Source organism: Rhincodon typus, chromosome 26 (genome assembly GCF_021869965.1).
Source record: "Rhincodon typus isolate 14 chromosome 26, sRhiTyp1.1, whole genome shotgun sequence".
Lineage (NCBI taxonomy): Eukaryota > Metazoa > Chordata > Chondrichthyes > Orectolobiformes > Rhincodontidae > Rhincodon > Rhincodon typus.
The window spans coordinates 12,477,871-12,495,570 of NC_063357.1; the positions used below are offsets into that span (position 1 = coordinate 12,477,871).

General features: G+C 40.0%; 1 protein-coding gene across 1 annotated transcript in view; it reads right to left on the minus strand.

The window, feature by feature from the left end:
• The window catches only part of vps53 (VPS53 subunit of GARP complex), a 229,999-nt gene that overhangs the window by 42,635 nt on the left and 169,664 nt on the right, over positions 1-17,700 (minus strand). Inside the window, exon 18 of the mRNA XM_048612349.1 lies at positions 6,125-6,194. Within this exon, the coding sequence (XP_048468306.1) occupies positions 6,125-6,194 (70 nt within the window). The remainder of the gene's footprint in view (positions 1-6,124; positions 6,195-17,700) is intronic.

Genomic DNA, 17,700 nt, shown 5'->3' on the forward strand with positions numbered 1-17,700 from the left:
CCATTTCCAGAGATACTGCAAATTTCAAACAAATTTCAAATTTACAGCAGTGTGAAATCGCGTTTTAGGTATCAGTGGCTCATGAATTAAATCGACAGGATTGTAACGACGTAGTCATAAGTCTCCACTACAAAAACACTAGGAGCTGTCCCTAAACAGCTGTAGCCAGAGTTAACAGCTGAGCTGTTGAAAACCAATCCCTCTATCGTACTATTCACACAAAGAATGTTGCTGTTACAAGCAAACAGAGAGACCTACAGATATGCAATGCTCTGATGGAATAAACAGCTGCATCCATAGTCAGCATGGCTTTGTGCGAGGGAAACAGTGTCTCATAAACTTGATTGAATTTTTTGAGGAAGTAACCAAAAAGATTGATGAGGGCAGAGCAGTAGATGTCATTAACATGGACTTTAGTAAAGCCTTTGACAAGGTTCCGCATGGTAGACTAATTAGTAAAGTTAGATCACATGCGATTCAGGGAAAGCTTGCCAATTACAGACAAAATTGGCTTAATGGTAGGAGACAGAGGGTGGTGGTGGTGGAGGATTGTTTTTCAGACTGAAGGCCTGTCATCAGCAGTCTTCCACAGTGATCGGTACTGGGGCCACTTTTGTTTGTCATTTACATAAATGATTTGTAGGAGCATTTAGGAGATATGGTTACTAGGTTTGGGGATGACACCAAAATTGGTGATATCACAGAAAGTGAAGGTTATTCAAGATTATAAAGAGATCTTGATCAATTGGGTCAATGGGCTGAGGAGTGGCAAATGGAATTTAATTTGGATAAATGCAAGGTATCGCATTTTGGTAATACAAACAAGGGCAGGACTTATACAATTAATGGTAGGGCCCTGGGCCCTGGATAGTGTTGTAGAATAGAGAGACCTAGGGGTTCAGGTAAGTACTTCTTTGAAATTTGAATCACAGGTAGACAGGGTGGTGTTAGAAGGCATTTAGCACACTTACTTTCATTGGTTAGACTTTTCATCTTGAAGTTGGGATGTCATTTCGAGATTGTACAGAATGCTGGTGAGGCCTCTTCTGGAGTACTGTGTACAGTTCTGGTTGCCCTGCTATAAGAAGGATACTATTAAATTGGAGAGAGTTCAGAAAAGATTTACCAGGATGTTGCTGGGAATGGAAGATTTGAGTTATATGGACAGACTGGGAATGTTTTCACTGGAGCATAGGTGGTTGAGGTATGACCTTATAGAGGTTTATAAAATCATGACGGCATACATAAGTTGAATAGCAAGGGTCTTTTTCTGAGGGTAGGGGAGTTCCAAACAAGGGGGCATATGTTTTAGGTGAGAGGAGAAGGATTTAAAAAGGACATATGGGGCAACATTTTTTTTTAAAACAGTATGGTTTGTATGAGGAATGAACTTCCAGAGGAAGTGGTGGATGCATGTACAGTTACAAAATTTAAACGACATCTGGATAAGTACATGAATAGATTTACTGTTGTCACATGTACTGAGATACAGTGAAAAGTGTTGTTTTGTGTGCTACACAGCAGATTGTACCATACAAAGTGCATCAGGTTAGCAGAACAGAGTGCAGAATACAGTGTAACAGCTGCAGAGAGACAGATCAGAATTAACATTTGACAGGTCCATAATAACAGTGGGGAAGAAGCTGTTCTTAAATCTATTCGTACAAGTATTCAAACTTTTATATCTTCTGTCTGATGGAAGAAGGTGGAAGAGAATATAACCGGAGTGGGAGGAGCCTTCAATTATGTTGGTTGCTTCCTGAGGTAGTGAGAAGTATAGATGGAGTCAATGAATGGAAGGCTGGTTTGTGTAATGGACTGGGCTGCGTTCACAACTCTCTGGTGCGGTCTGGGGAAGAGCAGTTGCCATATCATGCTATGGTGCATCCAGATAGGATGCTTTTCACGGCGCATCTATAAACATTGGCTGAGAGTCCTTAAGGACATGCCAAATTTCCTTAGCCTGCTGAAGTAGAAGAGATTTTGTTGTGCTTTCTTGACTGTCGTGTCAACGTGGGTGGACCAGGACAGATTGTTGGTGATCATCACTCCCAGGAACCTGATGCTCTGGACCATCTCCACCTCGGCACCATTGATACAGACAGGGATGTGCCCTCCACACCATCTCCAGATGTCAATGACCATCTCCTTCGTTTTGCTGACCTTGATGGAGAGATTGCTGTCTTTACACTGTACCACTAAGTATTCAATTTCTTTCCTGTATTCTGACTCATCGCTGTTTGAGATCCAACCTGCAACGGTGATGCTGTCAGCAAACTTGTAAATGGAGTTGGGGCAGAATTTGGCCACACAGTTGTGAGTGTACAAGGAGTATAGTAGGGAGCTGAGTACACAGCCTAGCAGGGCACCAGTGTTGAGGATTATTGTGGAGGAAGTGTCGTCGCCTATCCTTACTGATTGTGGATTACGGGTCAGGAAGTTGAGGATCCAGTTACAGAAGGGACAGCTGAGACCTATGTCTCGGAGTTTAGAGATGAGTTGTTTGGAATTATGGTGTTGAAGGCAGAACTTTGGTTAATAAGTAGGAGCCTGATGTAGGTTTCCTTGTTATCCAGATGTTCCAGGGATGAGTATAGTGCTAGTGAGATGGTGTCTGCTATGGACTTGTTGTGCTGGAAGTCAAACTGCTAACGATCAAGGCAATTCGGTAGGCTGGAGTTGACATGAGCCATGACTAACCTCAGAGCATTTCATAATTATGGAGGTCACAGCCACCAGATAATAGTCATTGAGGCATACAGCATGATTTTTCTTGGGCACTGGGACGATGGTAATCTTCTTGAAGCAGGTGGGAACTTCAGATCATAGCAAGGAGAGGGCAAAGGTGTCTGCGTATACTCCCACCAGCTGGTCCACACAGGATCGGAGTGCACAGCCGGGGATGCCATCTGGGCCAGTCGCCTTCTAGGGGCTCACTCTCAAGAAGGACGATCTAATGCCTGTGGCAGTGACCACAGGTACAGGTGCATCTGAGGCTGTTGCAACAGGTGACATCATTTCACCAACCTTCTGTTCAAAGCGAGAGTAGAGTTCGTTGGGTAGGGATGTACAGTTGCCTGCGCTTCTGTTCAACTTCACTTTATAGCCCATTATGTCATATAAGCCTTGCCACAATTGTCTGAACGATTAATCTGGGTCTCAAGCTTAGTTTGATATTGCCTCTTGGTGTCTCTGAAGGCCTTACAAAGGTCATACCTGGATTTCCTGTAGAGGTTAGGGTTGCCCAACCTGGACTTCAGTAGGGGGTGGATCTCCTAGTTCATCCATGGTTTCTGGTTGGGGAATATTCAGATTAACTTCTTCAGCAGTCTTCAATGTACTTACTAATGAAGTCCATGACGGTAGTGGCATACTGGTTTAGGTTGGCTGCTGAGTTCTTAACTATGGACCAGTCCACTGACTCTAAGCAGTCCTGTAGAAGCCCTTCTATTGCCTCAAACCAACACTGAATTACTGTACTGGGTCCTCACACTTCAATTTCTGCTTGTAAGCTGGGAGGTGGATCACAGCATTGTGATCTATTTTCTAAAATGCGAACAGGGGAAATGGGAAAGGTTTCGAGGGATATGGGCCAAATGCAGGCAAATGGGACTAGTACAGTTTGGGAACATGGTCAGCGTGGACTGGTTGGAATGAAAGGTCTGTTTCCATGCTGTATGATTCTAGTCTGTGGGTAGATCTCAAAAATAGTCAACCATTTATTGGTCAATTTATTTCTGAATGAATAGCTGAAATCACTGGAGATGAATTTTGCAAATTAGGAGGAAGCATATATTAGAAAAATTCAAATTGAATAATAATAAAACATGTATGATTAACTTTAAGATGCTTGGTTACCCAGACAAATCACATATGTTGCACTGCTCCTCACATATGTGATGCCTTATGCAGCTAAGATATTTTTAAAATGAATAAGGGTTCAGGTACATAATTCTTTGAAGTTTGCATCACATATAGACATGGTCGTTCAAAAGGTGTTTGGCATGCTTACCTTCATTACCCAGTCCTTTTGAGTGTAGGAGTTGGGAAGTCATGTTGAGATTGTACAGGCCATTGGTGTAGCCTCTTCTGGAATACAGTTCTGATCAACCAGTTTATAGGAAGGATATTATGAAGCTGGAGAGGGTTCAGAAGAGATTTACCAGGATGTTGCCGGTTATGGAAGGTTTGAGTTATAAAGAAAGGCTGGTTAGGCTGAGACTTTTTCCACTGGAGTGTAGGAAGTTGACAGTCGACCTGACAGAAGTTTATGAAATTGTAAGTATAGATAGAGTTAATGGCAGTTGTCTTATCCCTAGGATAGGCGATTTCAAGACTACCGGGCATATTTTTAAGGTGACAGGAGAAAGATTTAAAAAGACATGAGGGGCAAATTTTTTTTTTACATAGAGGGTGGTTTGTGTGTGGAATGAACTTCCTGAAGTAGGAGTGGATGTGGTTATAATTACGTTTAAAAGACATTTGGATAAGTTCATGAATAAAAGGAGGGTTTGGAGGGTTAGGGCCAGGAGCAGGTAGGTGGGACTAGGTTTGTTTCCGATTACACTCAGCACAGACTGGTTGGACCGAAGGGTCTATTTCCATGCCTTACAACTCTATGACTCTATATCCTGAAGGTCAGGAATATAATTAAGCAAATCAGTGAACTTCGCAGAGATGATTAAAATATATTTCATTTGTGCCCTTTGAAGCACATCTGAGGCCACAAACTTTTATCCTCTTCTGTTGGTTGAATTGGAATCCATGTCTAACAATTAAGAAAATGAAAACAAGTAGCTCCTCTATTGAATGGTTGTATTTATGAGCGAAAACTAACACATATCGTCTTGGAGCGCTCAAATTTGCTGGAATGTTACAAAGTGCAGCTGCAAAGCCTTTACAGCAATCCACCCTGAATGCATAGTAAAGATGACAGCAGCATGACTGACCCTGTGTCCCACTCTCAAATGCATGAGAAGGCATGTTTACGTGCTGCATTTCTACATAGCACTGAACACTATGATCCTGAGCAGTTACATAACAGAAACCATTGACGCTGATCGTCCATACAGTTATTTTTATACACTTTATTTCTGCACAGTACTCTGATTATTACAAATGTGTAGTATCAGTATCAACAGTCACATGGCAGGTCAATTATGGAATTTTGCCCAATATAGTGCAGTATTTCCAAAGAATTTTTTTGGAATTTTTTCAGAGGACGAGGAGTCATTGGCTACTTCAGCATTCACTGCCCATCCCAAATGCCAAGAGGGCAGTTAAAAGTCAACCATATCACAATGGGTCTGGAGTCACATCTAGGTCAGACCATGTAAGGATGGCATTTTCCCCTCTCTAAAGGACACTAGTGAACCAGATGGGTTTTTCCAACAATTGGCAATGGATTCATGGTCATTATTAGACTCTTCATTCCAGGGTTTTTTTTTAAAAAACAATTATTCTTAATAACAATAGTATAAACCTACAAGTTTACCACATGGCCAATCATTGTCATGGCTCTTATACTGTCATTATATTTAAAAAGTAGGAACCAATTGATATGTGAAAATATATTGCAGGATGCCACATTTAATGTTGCTTTGCAATTATACATCAAGTAACATATGTATCGATATATCAGTTTACCAACTATATGGAGAGATTCAAGCAATGTACTCAATAAAGCTAGAGCACTTTGAATCAAAAGTGTACTATTTATAACTTATGGAAAAGGTGAAAATGTAACAGATCTATTTTATAATATTGTCAATTTATGCTGACTAAGTTAGAAAAATGTACTTTCAATTGTAGGACCAGTATTTGCATCACAAGAATGGTCAATTGGAAATAAGAAACATTTCCACTCTTAATTGGAGTTTCTAATAGATACAACTGTGTAGTGTCAATGAAGTTCCTGAACCCAGCAGCCCCAGTCAAGATCAGATGAATGTCATCCAATTAAAACAGGCAAATTCATGTTCTAGTTGCGAGTGCAGCACTGCAAGCTACCCACCAAAATGCAGAATAAATGTTTGAAACTAGCTGGACATAAACTGGTTGCTTGATGCAATATTTAGTTATTTTACTAAAACAATTTATTCCATGGAGACATTAGAAATCTTACCTGTTCCGCTCCCACCATACTGATTGGCTTGCACTTGAAGAGGTGGTTGATGAACTTGGGAATGAAGGAGCTGTGTAATTTACAAAAAATAAAAACCATATATTACACTCTGAAGCAGAAAGGCTTAACAAAAATATCTACTTCACTTTTGGAAAAGATGAAATTCATTCGGGGATTGAACCAGTTTGCAGGGCTACATTGCAATAAAGTAGCAAAGATGCAGGTTCACACCAAAGACGACCATGTGGCTGAGGTCATAATCTCAGCCACACTGCCTAACCCTAACCATACTCGCAGAGTTTGGTCAAGTACTGGCCCACATCTACCATCCCAGTTGTACAACTATCTGTTGAATACAGAAGCACTCCAATACCAGAGTTACTACATTAATACATAATTTTCGAAATAGTTGAAGATGAAGACGATAAATTCCAGGAAAGTGGAAGACAACCATCATGTTACAGTTAAGCTGAAGCAAAAATAACAATGCAAATAAATGAAAGGTCAGACCTGAACTGTTAAATCTGTCTGCAAATGTTGCCAGACCTGTTGAGTATTTCTAGATTTTCCGGTTTTGGATCTTTTTCCAGGAGAGTCATTCAGTATGGTTATTATCAACAAGTGTTCACTTAGACTGGCCTGTGCTCTTCCAGCTTGGATCAGGTGACCTTGCAGGGCCAACAATAACCTGTATCTTTAGCCCCAGAATGTAATAGATTCTAATTGTTTACAACCAACTTGAACTCCACAATGGAACCACTCCTTGAATCAACCAAGGCAATTTTAAACATGCTTAAAGATGTACCAAAATAATCCATACTAAACTTGGAAAAAGAAATGTAAATCAGTCAGCTTTCCATACAATAGAGTCAGAAATCATGTCTTTAGGACAGAAAAAAACAGAAGAAAGATTCACAAAATTTATGAGGTAAGGGACCAGCTTGGATTAATAGCTGTAGCAGCAGGAAGGCACCAGCTGCTATTCCTTTATTGCAAGATTCGATGGAAATAAAAACCCATCAATTTCACCATTTCAGAATACTAAAGAAAGTTGATTATTTCTTCATATATTTACGTTTACTGCTATAAATTGCAGCACACAAACAGATCTGGCATATAATACACCACCACTTTTCTGGCATCGAAAATCAGATTTTTGCATATACTCGGCATATAGGTTAGCGTCCTCTCTGCCCCACTTTCAGCCACAATGTGCTTTACTTGAATTAATAGAGGTCAGCCTCAATTTCCATCCCACAACTGATTAATTACCTACTGGTACCTTATAACTGGGCACAAGGGGTCAAACAGGCAATATGGATGTGTCATGAAAATGTGTGGGAGCTAAAGTCACGCCGATCCTTGCATCAGAAGCTAATGCAGTTTCAAAATAGAGGTCACCGTTTTCCGTTCCGTTTTATATTCAGTTTTAGAGGGGTTGACACCTGTTTCTGGAGGGATATTTTGCAGCATCAATGGTCAACTCACATGGTATCAACTATATTGACATCTATGATACATACACAGAAGTGGTTTAAGAGCAACAGACCATTGTAACAAAAACATGTCGAATTAATGTGACCCAAATTGGAGAGTAAGGAAAGACCTAGAGAAAAAATATGGAATAAGTTCAGACAGATCTCTTTGTTAGCACATAGTTTGATGGATCCTTGGTTATCAGGAATAAAATTAATTCCTTGCTTAACACATTTTCCAGAGAAAAGACATACAGAAAATAAGCAGCATGGATGACAATCGGAAGCAAGTAGTGAACTTCTTTCTTCATAGCTCAAGGAAGTTGTGTTTTGGATAGATTACATATTGGGGAAAAAAATAAATAAAAGATTGAATTGAGTGGAGAATTCAGGGAATGGAATAATTTCCAGACACTGTTTGGTTTTAATCAAAATTTCATGTTCTTTTTCCAGAGAAAGATAGATTAAACTCCTTTGCCTCATGTTTTACAAAAAAAATTTGACATGTAAAGTAAGGGAATGTCACACTAAGTGTCCCAAAATAAAGTGCTCTACTTTCATATTCCACAAAATATTAATTAAACTAGAAAGCAAATAAGCACAAAGCAAATTAACTTCAAAGGACAGGCACTCAATTAATCAAATGTTCCCGGAGGGACAGGTTTCACCATATCTTTCTTTTCAGTTCTGGGCTGAGCAGGCTATAATATACTAGCAGCAGTGGACCTCAAGGTCAACAGGATTTGTAAATACTGTAAGTAGGAGATTACAGACATAAGACTGGTCTATTTCTATTACACATTACTCAATGGTAACACATCTTTAACCCCATTATCACTTTAGCAGCACACATATGGAAGATCACATGTCAAAACAAGTGATTAAAGACATAAGCTTCATGCACCTCTCAATTTTATTCTTAAGCTAGTAGAGCTCCTGTAGCATTGCTTATTGTCTATCAGGTGATGTGTTGTTGTAACGACAGAAACAAACAACAGGAAAGAGAAACTTCAGTTTTGATGATGACTGAAGGAATTCGAACTGTTCTCCTTGGGAGAGAAGGCGGCCAAGAGAAGATTTGCATTAGGTTTTCAAAATTATGAGTGGGCTGGATGGAGCAGATAAGGGGAGGCTGTTCCCACTTGCAAAAGAAAAAAAAAATCTAGAGGGCATATATTTAAAATGACGTGCAAATGAAGCAAGAGTGATGTGACCATTTTCACAAAGCGAGTAGTTAGGGTACGGAATGCACTACCTAGAAGTGAAGACAAGGCAGGCTCAATTAAAGCATTCAAGAGGGCATTGGATGGTTATTTGGATAGAAATGGTGTGCAATGATATGGGAAAAGATAAGAGATTGACACTGGGTAACTGAACTGGTTGCAACTGCGATGGACCAAATAGCCTCCTTCTGCATCGTAACAAATCTGATTCTGAAAGGATTATGTATTAATGCTTTAAAACATATTTCTTTCTAATGTAAAAGGGAGTTAGGCCCACTGAGACCATAACTTTTTGTTTTAAATCAACTCATGGGATGAGGGTGTCAGGTCAGTATCTATTGCCCATCCCGAGTTGCCCCTCAGAAGGTGGTGATGAGAAGCCTCCTCAAACTGCTACAGTCAGTGCTGCAAGTACACCCACAATGCCATAAAGGAGGGAATTCCAGGATTTGACTCTACAACAATAAGGGAATGGTGACATATTTCCAAATCAGGATGGTGAGCAGCTTGAAAGGTAACTTACAGGTGGTGGTGCTCCAATGTATCTGTTGCCCTTGTCCTTCTGAATGGAAGTGGTCATGGGTTTGAAAGATGCAGTCTAAAGAGCTTTGATGAATTTCTGGAGGGCATTGTGTAGGTGGTACATCCTGCTGTTACCAAGTGTCAGTGGCAGAGGGAGTGAACGCTTGCGGATATGATGCCCATCAATCGAGCTGCTTTGTCATGGACTCAAGCTTACAGTGTTGTTGGAGCAAGCAGCCTAAGCAAGTATTTAACAACAGAAGCAAACAACAGGAAAGAGGCTTCAGTTTTCATGATAACAGAAGAAATTTGAACTGTTCTCCTCTAAGAGAAGGCTGAGAGGAGATTTGATAGTGGTTTTTAAAATTATGAGTGGGCTGGATGAAGCAGATAGAGAGAAACTGTTCCCACTCATGTAAGAAAAAAAGATCAAGAGGCCATAGATTTAAAGTGATGTGCAAATAAAGCAAGGGGAATAAAGCAAAGTGAGTAGTTAGAATATGGAATACACAGTCTGAACATAAGGAGGCGGCAGATTCAAATGACACAGGGCATTAGATGGTTATTTGGATAGAAATTGCGTGCAACAACATGGGGAAAAGATAAAAGAGAATGGTATAGGATAATCAAACTGACTGCAGGTGCGATGGACCAAATGGCCTCCTTCTCCACCGTAACGATTCCAAGACTTTGAAAAGCATTATGTATTAATGTTTAACCCTAAATGTTAAAAACTATGTACAGCTCAGGATCTCTCAAATTTCTCCTCATAATTTGGTTGATTAACATAGTGTTTTCTGGCAGCATACATTTTTGTGGATTTGATTGTTCCTTGCAGTGAATGGCCTTATTCACAAGGTAGAGAAAATGCAAACAGAAAGGAAAAATGTATTCCTTATGGAATGTTTGAATGGGTGGGGGTGGAAAACGTTAGGCTGTAAATTTACACAAAAATGAACATTCCTTTACCTTCAACCCCTGCTCATAAAAAGAAAAAGTGATAGAGGAAACAAGAACCCAAAGAATTAAATACAGGCTGTAATTATTTAGCAGTTACACTGACCCGAGGGTCCCAGTTAATGCAAACAGCTTTACCACTTACCTTCTACAGTAGAGAGGTCTGCCAGTTAGAGCCCTCATTACTTAGGTTCAGAAGCCTTCTTGCTGAACAAGGAACAAGCCACCAAGGAGATGAACAGCACAACTAACACCTCCCCCACTTCACTTCTGCGTCCATTTACTTTAAAATTGAATCACTGAAAATTCTGCACAACACATGCAAACTCAGAGTTGGAAGCTACCAAAGGAGTGGACCAGCTAAAGATGGAAAGCTGCAGCTTTGTGGACATATATTGCCAATTATGAAATTTAACAAATAACTTTCTTGAGGTCTGCATCCCATTGATGCGTCAAGGATAGGATCATGTGATCATTTTCACATAGAATCTAGAACTTCTTGTTTCTTCTACTCAAAGCAACATCTGAAAGAAACTGCAAAATGCATATTCTTCCTATTTTGCAAAGTGCTACAAGGCACAGCAACAGGCCATTCAGCCCAAATTCAATTCAAATTCTAACTGAGCCTAATCTCATCCATCATCATCTAATATTATCAATGCATCCATCTATTCCTTAGACTTTCACAAAAGTATCTCGTTTTCATTTAACAATGAAACCTGGCCTGGGTCCAAAGGTACTGTAGAGATACCCCAAGCTATTTAAGCACAGGTCACAAACAGGCAATGGTTTGCAATTTGATTTATTTTTTTAAAAAAATCAAAAAGAATATCTGATGCACTCAAGTTTTGTTTTGACATACAGACACATTTTACCAGACCTTATTTATACACACAAGCCAAATAACATAGAGTCACAGTTTGCAAGTCCCAATCTCAAGTTGCATTCTGCAGGTTGTCTGCAGGCAACAAATGATGAAACTTAGCAACCTCATTGAATTTCACCCGGTTGGGATGTGGCAATAGGAAGTCCTTAGAGAGGATGGATGGTGATGTGAGGGTAGGAAACTTTCCATTTTGATTCCAGATAAAAATACAAAACCATTCTTTGAAACATTACGTTGTTTTCTTTCTGTTTGGAAAACCAGCATACGCAGAACCTGTAGTGTCAAGGTCCACTTGCAACTTGGAAGCAAAAGAGGGTTACTATATGTTTCAGGGATGTGTTCAGTGTGCACAGCTTTAGGTACTTGTGAAAAGTGTAGTGGGCCTCTACCCGGGCAATAAGGCCACTGATCCCATTTTAAGGCTCTTTTCTCTCAGTCAAATGATTTCCTTAAGTGAAAATTGGCCCAACATTTCCAATTAGTACGATCAAGTATAAAGTTAAAACAAAATATAAAAGAGAACATAATGAAAGTAAAGTGAGAGGTGCCAAATAATACAGAAATCCCAATTCATACAGAAATCCCAATTCCAGCATTTAAAAAAAAACTAGATCTTGGAAAAACCACAGTTCTTAGTCAGCACAATAACTGAAACATTACAACTGGCCTTAGGAATACAAAAGAATTCCAGACTGAATTCCCACCGCTGATCAGTAATCAGAGACTCTTTGTAGATTTAACGTGAATGTTGGAAGACAGCGTCAAGCTAGTGTGCAATGCTCTATGAGTCAAAATCTCTACTGACATTCAAGGGCTGACTTTCCTGAACCTCACCCAAGTGATACACAACAGCAAGGATCCTGAATAACCTGACTTCTGTGCAGCCCACAATCACTGGAACTTCCTATGCTGGTCTGTAGCTTTAAGGATGGTCATGCTGATCAAAACCACCTCACTGCAAACAGCGATCAGCAGCTAGGAGATTGCAATTAGAATCCACGAGTACACTGAAAGGCAAATAAAAAAAAATTAGGTATCTGCCTACTTTCAGTTCTCTGGTCTATTTTCTTGACTCTGCAATGGTTCCCTGGTAAGCCTGGGTTTGGAGACAGGTCACATGAAGACTTTTCAGCAAACACATTTCCAGAAAATAAAGTCGATAGACGCTGATGTCCTATTGTACCTAATTTGATTGGCTTTGCACTGCAGGTGCCATCCAAGAGCCACCTCCTTCCAACACAACTTGCATTTGTATAGTACTTTTTGCCTCTTATATAGCAAATATCCTGAGGCATTTCACAGGAGCGTAGTGAAGCAAAAAGTGATGCTGAGCTAAAGGAGTCATGAAAATAATTGTAGGTGGTACTTAAGGTATGTCTTTACAAAGGAAGAGGTTCAGAGAAGGAATTCCAGAACTTGGAGACAAGATGCTGAAGGCAAGGTTGAAAACGAAGGGACATGAGAAGTCAGGGGTAGATAAGGGAAAAGGGCTTCTTTGTTCAATTGTAAAAGCATCAAGATGAGTTGACATCTGCATTTCAAGACATATAATTTAGAATGGTTTAATCATCATAAATAACCCATGAGCCTCTGTGATATTCAGCTATGTGACCCACAAAGGCACAAGATCAGATGCCTGTGATTTAAGGCATTGAGATTACCCAAAGCCAAATCACAGGGTCAGCAGAAGGAGGAAGGTTTTAAGTTACTTGCTGTTTGGCCTGTATCCTTTTTCCAAATTCGCCTATCTTAAACTTCTAAAGCATCCAAAGGCAGTTATTTATATTTGACCCGAGGACATGAAACCTAAAAAATATTTTTAGGAAAAATAACGCTGCTTCAAAACCTGAGCAGGTACACAAGAATTATGTCAGAAAATAGAAAAGAAGCCCCAAATGACAGGACAAAGAATCCTAAAGTGGAACAAACTCAATATTACAAGAAACTGCTTTGTTATTTCAGCTCACGAAAGTCAATAGATAGATCACCCCAGGCTAGTTAAGCCATGGAATTTTCCAGTCCTAGTTCAAGTACATACAGCATTCTCACATTACCGATATTCAATTTGCTGATTTCCTTCTGTCACTCATTGCACACCCTGTTGCGGTTTGGAAAGAGATGGATTACTGATTGGAAATTTTGCTCAAGATTATATCAGAAGCAGCAAAAACCAACGCGTTGAGTACTGAAGAAAGCTTTGAGTTGATTGGCAGATGTAATTTTGCCGCACTTCATCAATCAGAAGTATACCTGTGTGTGCTGTCTTGGAAGTTTCGTGTCAGGCATGTGGGCAGCAGCAGAGCTGTTCGAGCATGGTCGATGCTTCGATGCTGGGGATGTTGACTTGTGAGATAACTCTGTTGTCAGTGTGCTTATGCTGCCAGTGGATTTACTGCATCTAGTGGAGGCAGCACTGACAGTACCACTCCATAGTTTTGAGGTGCCTGCAGTACATAGTTCACATCTCTAAGCCTCGTAAAAGAGCGAATATCATTACTGCTCTGTGGACCATGAGAATGTGCTGGGTTTGAGGTCCTCATCTTTCACAGTCTTCTTCAGATGACCCAAGAGACATTGGCACACTGGCAGCAGTAGTGAACTTTGCCAATGGCCTCTCTTGTCAAGAGTCGACTTCCAAGGAATGGAAATTGGTCCACATTGTCCAAGGCTTGTTGTGGATTTTGATCATGGTGTGTTGTGGCAGGCATAGGTTAGTAGAAGAAGGACCTTTGTCAGATATAACAACTAACTACAAAAATATGAAGCATAAATGGACATGTGCGCGCGCTACTGGGGTAGTCTCTCGTCACCTTTAAGGATAAACACACAATGCAAGTGATTTTCTGAATTATGAATCAGAATAATTTTAACACTATCACATCAGAGAATATTACATAAACATTACAAAAACATAACTGAGACAACAAGGTGCAGGGCTGGATGAACACAGCAGGCCAAGCAGCATCATAGGAGCAGAGAGGCTGACGTTTCGGGCCTAGACCCAAACATAACTGTACTTCTTTGTTACAGTCCTCATCACAAGGAGGTATGATAACGCTGTTGAAATATTTCCTTTAAAAACTGCTTTGAACAGCAACATCCGGTAATAGAAAGTTTCTACCTTCCATAGGCTTGGGTCATCCATACCTGGTTGTCTGTGTCATAACTTGCACCAAGTCCTATTCATCTACCTTCTTAGGCAGTCTCTTGAGATTGAGGATGACTGTCCAGCACTTCAGAGACATAGGTCCTGAAATGACGAAACATACTAATGCTCGATCCACTCGTCATAGGTGAGGTGGGTGGTGTTTAACGACGTGGCTCGGTTGAATGCTGGAGTTGCTCCTTCCGCTGTTTGCCTTTGGCCTCCACCTGGGCCTGTCAGAGCTGCTCAAGATCATTGACACCTTCATGGATGCTTCTTCTATGGTTTAGGCACTCTTGTGTCTAATAGCTGGTGGGGATATTGCAATTTTTCTGAGGGGCTTTGAGGACGTCCTTGAAGCATTTTCTCTACTGATATACATTGGTTTCTGATCAAACTTCATCACAAATACAAAATTGTCATCCTTGGTTTCAAATCCTTCCACAGCCTCACCTCTCCCCATTGCCGTTAACTCTTCCGATCCCACAATCTACCAAGATCTCTGCATTCATCTAATTGTGGCACCTTACCTTTCCCAATTTTAACTGCTGCACCTTTGTTGGCCATGCTGTCAGCTGCCTGGATCCCAAGCTCTGAATTCCCTACCTAAACTTTGCGACCTCGCTTTCCTTCCTTGCAATACTATAATCTACTTCTTCACCTAAGTTTTAGCCACCCGACCGAGTATCTCCCTATCTGGCTCTGTGTCATTCTTTTTTATATAATGTTGTCGTGAAGTCCCTTAAAGACACTACAAAAATACAAGTCATTTCTGTTGTTACTTGCAATTTACCTTGTATTGATCCAAGATGATACATCAGGATAGTGTGGCTAAATACTTCTACATCTCAAGTGTATATCAGGAAAGTAAAAGCAGTTCACCTACAATTTCCTGTATGCACACGTGCAGCCAAGGATTTCAAAGTCTATTATTCACATCCAAAGTCATTGTGAATTCCAAAAAAAATCTAGATTTCCCTTTACGCAATGCACTATCATCAAGGTGGCTGTTAATGCAAAGTAATAGGCTGTTTTATCTTGTTATATGTCTTCTTCTTCTTAATCACCCTCTTTTTAACCTTCCTGTACAGTACATTTCCTTTATACGCATAATCAGTCAGTTTGTACTGTTATGACCTCAGTTTATGTAACTACTGAAGAAGTCAGATCCCAGACTGAAATCTGGTTTGATGGACATTTTGTTTTTAGTTTAGTTTTAATGAGGTGATCTTTCACTGAAACACAACCACGCAATATTGCAGATTTGGCTTTAACAATAAAATGGAAGTCTAATACCCAAGCTAAAGGAAGATAAAAATAGAATAAACCAAAATGTATCCATCTAACACAAATTTAAAGGTTTTTAAATACATAGTAAATACAATCCCATTAATAAGACCATAAGAAATATGTAGGCCATTCAATCTGTCAAGCCTATTCCGCCATTCATTAGGATCATGGCTGATCTAACACTTCTCCTATCCGCTTTCCTGTCCTTTCCCCATAATCATCGATTCTATGACTGATCAAGAAACTATCTCAGTCTTAAACACACACAGAAAGACTCTGCCCCTGCTGTACTCTGCGACAGGGAATTCCAAAGACTCCTAACCATCAAAAGAAATTCCTCCTGATCTCAATCTTAAATTGGCACCCCTTAATTCTGATACTATGCTCTCTGGTCCTACATTCTCCCAGGAGGGAAAACATCCTGTCAGCATTAACTCTGTCAAGTCCCTTAAAAATTCCATATATTTCAGTGAGATGACCTCTCATTCTTCTAAATTCCCAACCTGTATAATCTTTGCTCATAAGGCAATCCCTCCATACCACGGATCATCCTAGTGAACCTACTCTGAATTGCCTCCAATGACATAATATTTTTTCTTAAAAAAGGGAACCAAAACTACCCTCAGTACTCCCAACGTGGTCTAAGCAGCATCTTGTACAATTGCAGTAAGACTTCCTTACTCTTATACTCCATTCTCCTTGAAATAAGGGCCAACATTCCATCAGCTTTCCTGATTACCTGCTACATCTAGTAATCCTTTACAGTACTCACAACATACAGAATTCCCTTCTCTATCATATCTATAAATTTAAATTTAACTGGTGCTTTGATTCTCTCTCTTGAGAATCTGATAACCATATCCTTGAAGGTTTAAGGGTCATACAATTAAGCTTAAACTTTCAGGACTTCAAATAACTCCAAGATTTTAACCAAACACTTCAGGTCTGAAACCTTCAAACTAAACTCCCTAGACTGAACTAACCAATTTTTAAACTATCGCCTTTCTTCAGGAGAATGTGTACAGCCTCAATCTGGACTTCTACAAAGCTGAAATGAAACCAAAAGCTTTCATTAAGCCATGGATGCTTCCTGTAAGCCAAAGCAAAACATTCCAGATCCTGCTGAGGCCCAATGCACTATATTGTTTATTTTGTTCACTCATAAAAGCTCTCCCAATGTAGACAAATTCCCATTAACCTTCAAGAACTCTCTTTCTCTCATACTGATTCTTTTAAAATAAACCATGGCATCAGAAAGGCTTACAAGTTAACCATTACATCCCTTCATAGACACAGAAAGAAACCCACATGTCACAAGTACAAAATCCAAACTCTAAAATAAATATGTTAAAATATATGCAAATTTCACACCTTACACCACAGTATTTTTTTCTAAAAGCAGAGGATTGCAACTGTAAGAGAAGAAGCTTACACTTACACAGAGCCTTATACAATCTCGGGATGTCCTAAAATGCATTACAGCCGCGCTTTTTTTCTTGAAATGTTGCAAAGCAGGGGGGCATCCGTATTGTGTATGGCAATATCTCACAAACAACAATGTAATAATTATCATTCAATTTTCATAATAAATGTTCTTCAGATCTTCCAAACATGTAAATTTAATTTTGCAATCAGCTTGTGTGTAAAAGGTCAGCATTTTTGGAAGACCAGCCCTGTCTGAGCCATGGGGCTTTGTATGATCGCCATTTCACTTTCCGTTTTGCATTCTGCTTTATTACTCCATTGCTCATTTGCAGATCACACACATAATAGCTATAAAATACCACTCGTGAACTACCTTTTATTTCAGCTACACCATTCACACTGCTGCATGCATCCCAGGGACCTGGGTTCAATTCCAGCCTCTGGCGACAGTCTACATGGAATTTGCACATTCTCCCTGTATCTGTGTGGGTTTCCTCCAGGTGCGTTGGTGTCCTCCCACATTGCAAAGATGTGCAGGTTAGGTGGATTGACCATGATAAATTGCCCAGAGTATCCAGGGATGTAAAAGCTAGGTGGATTAGCCATGGGGAATGCAGGGTTACAGGGACGGGGAATGCAGGGTTACAGGGACG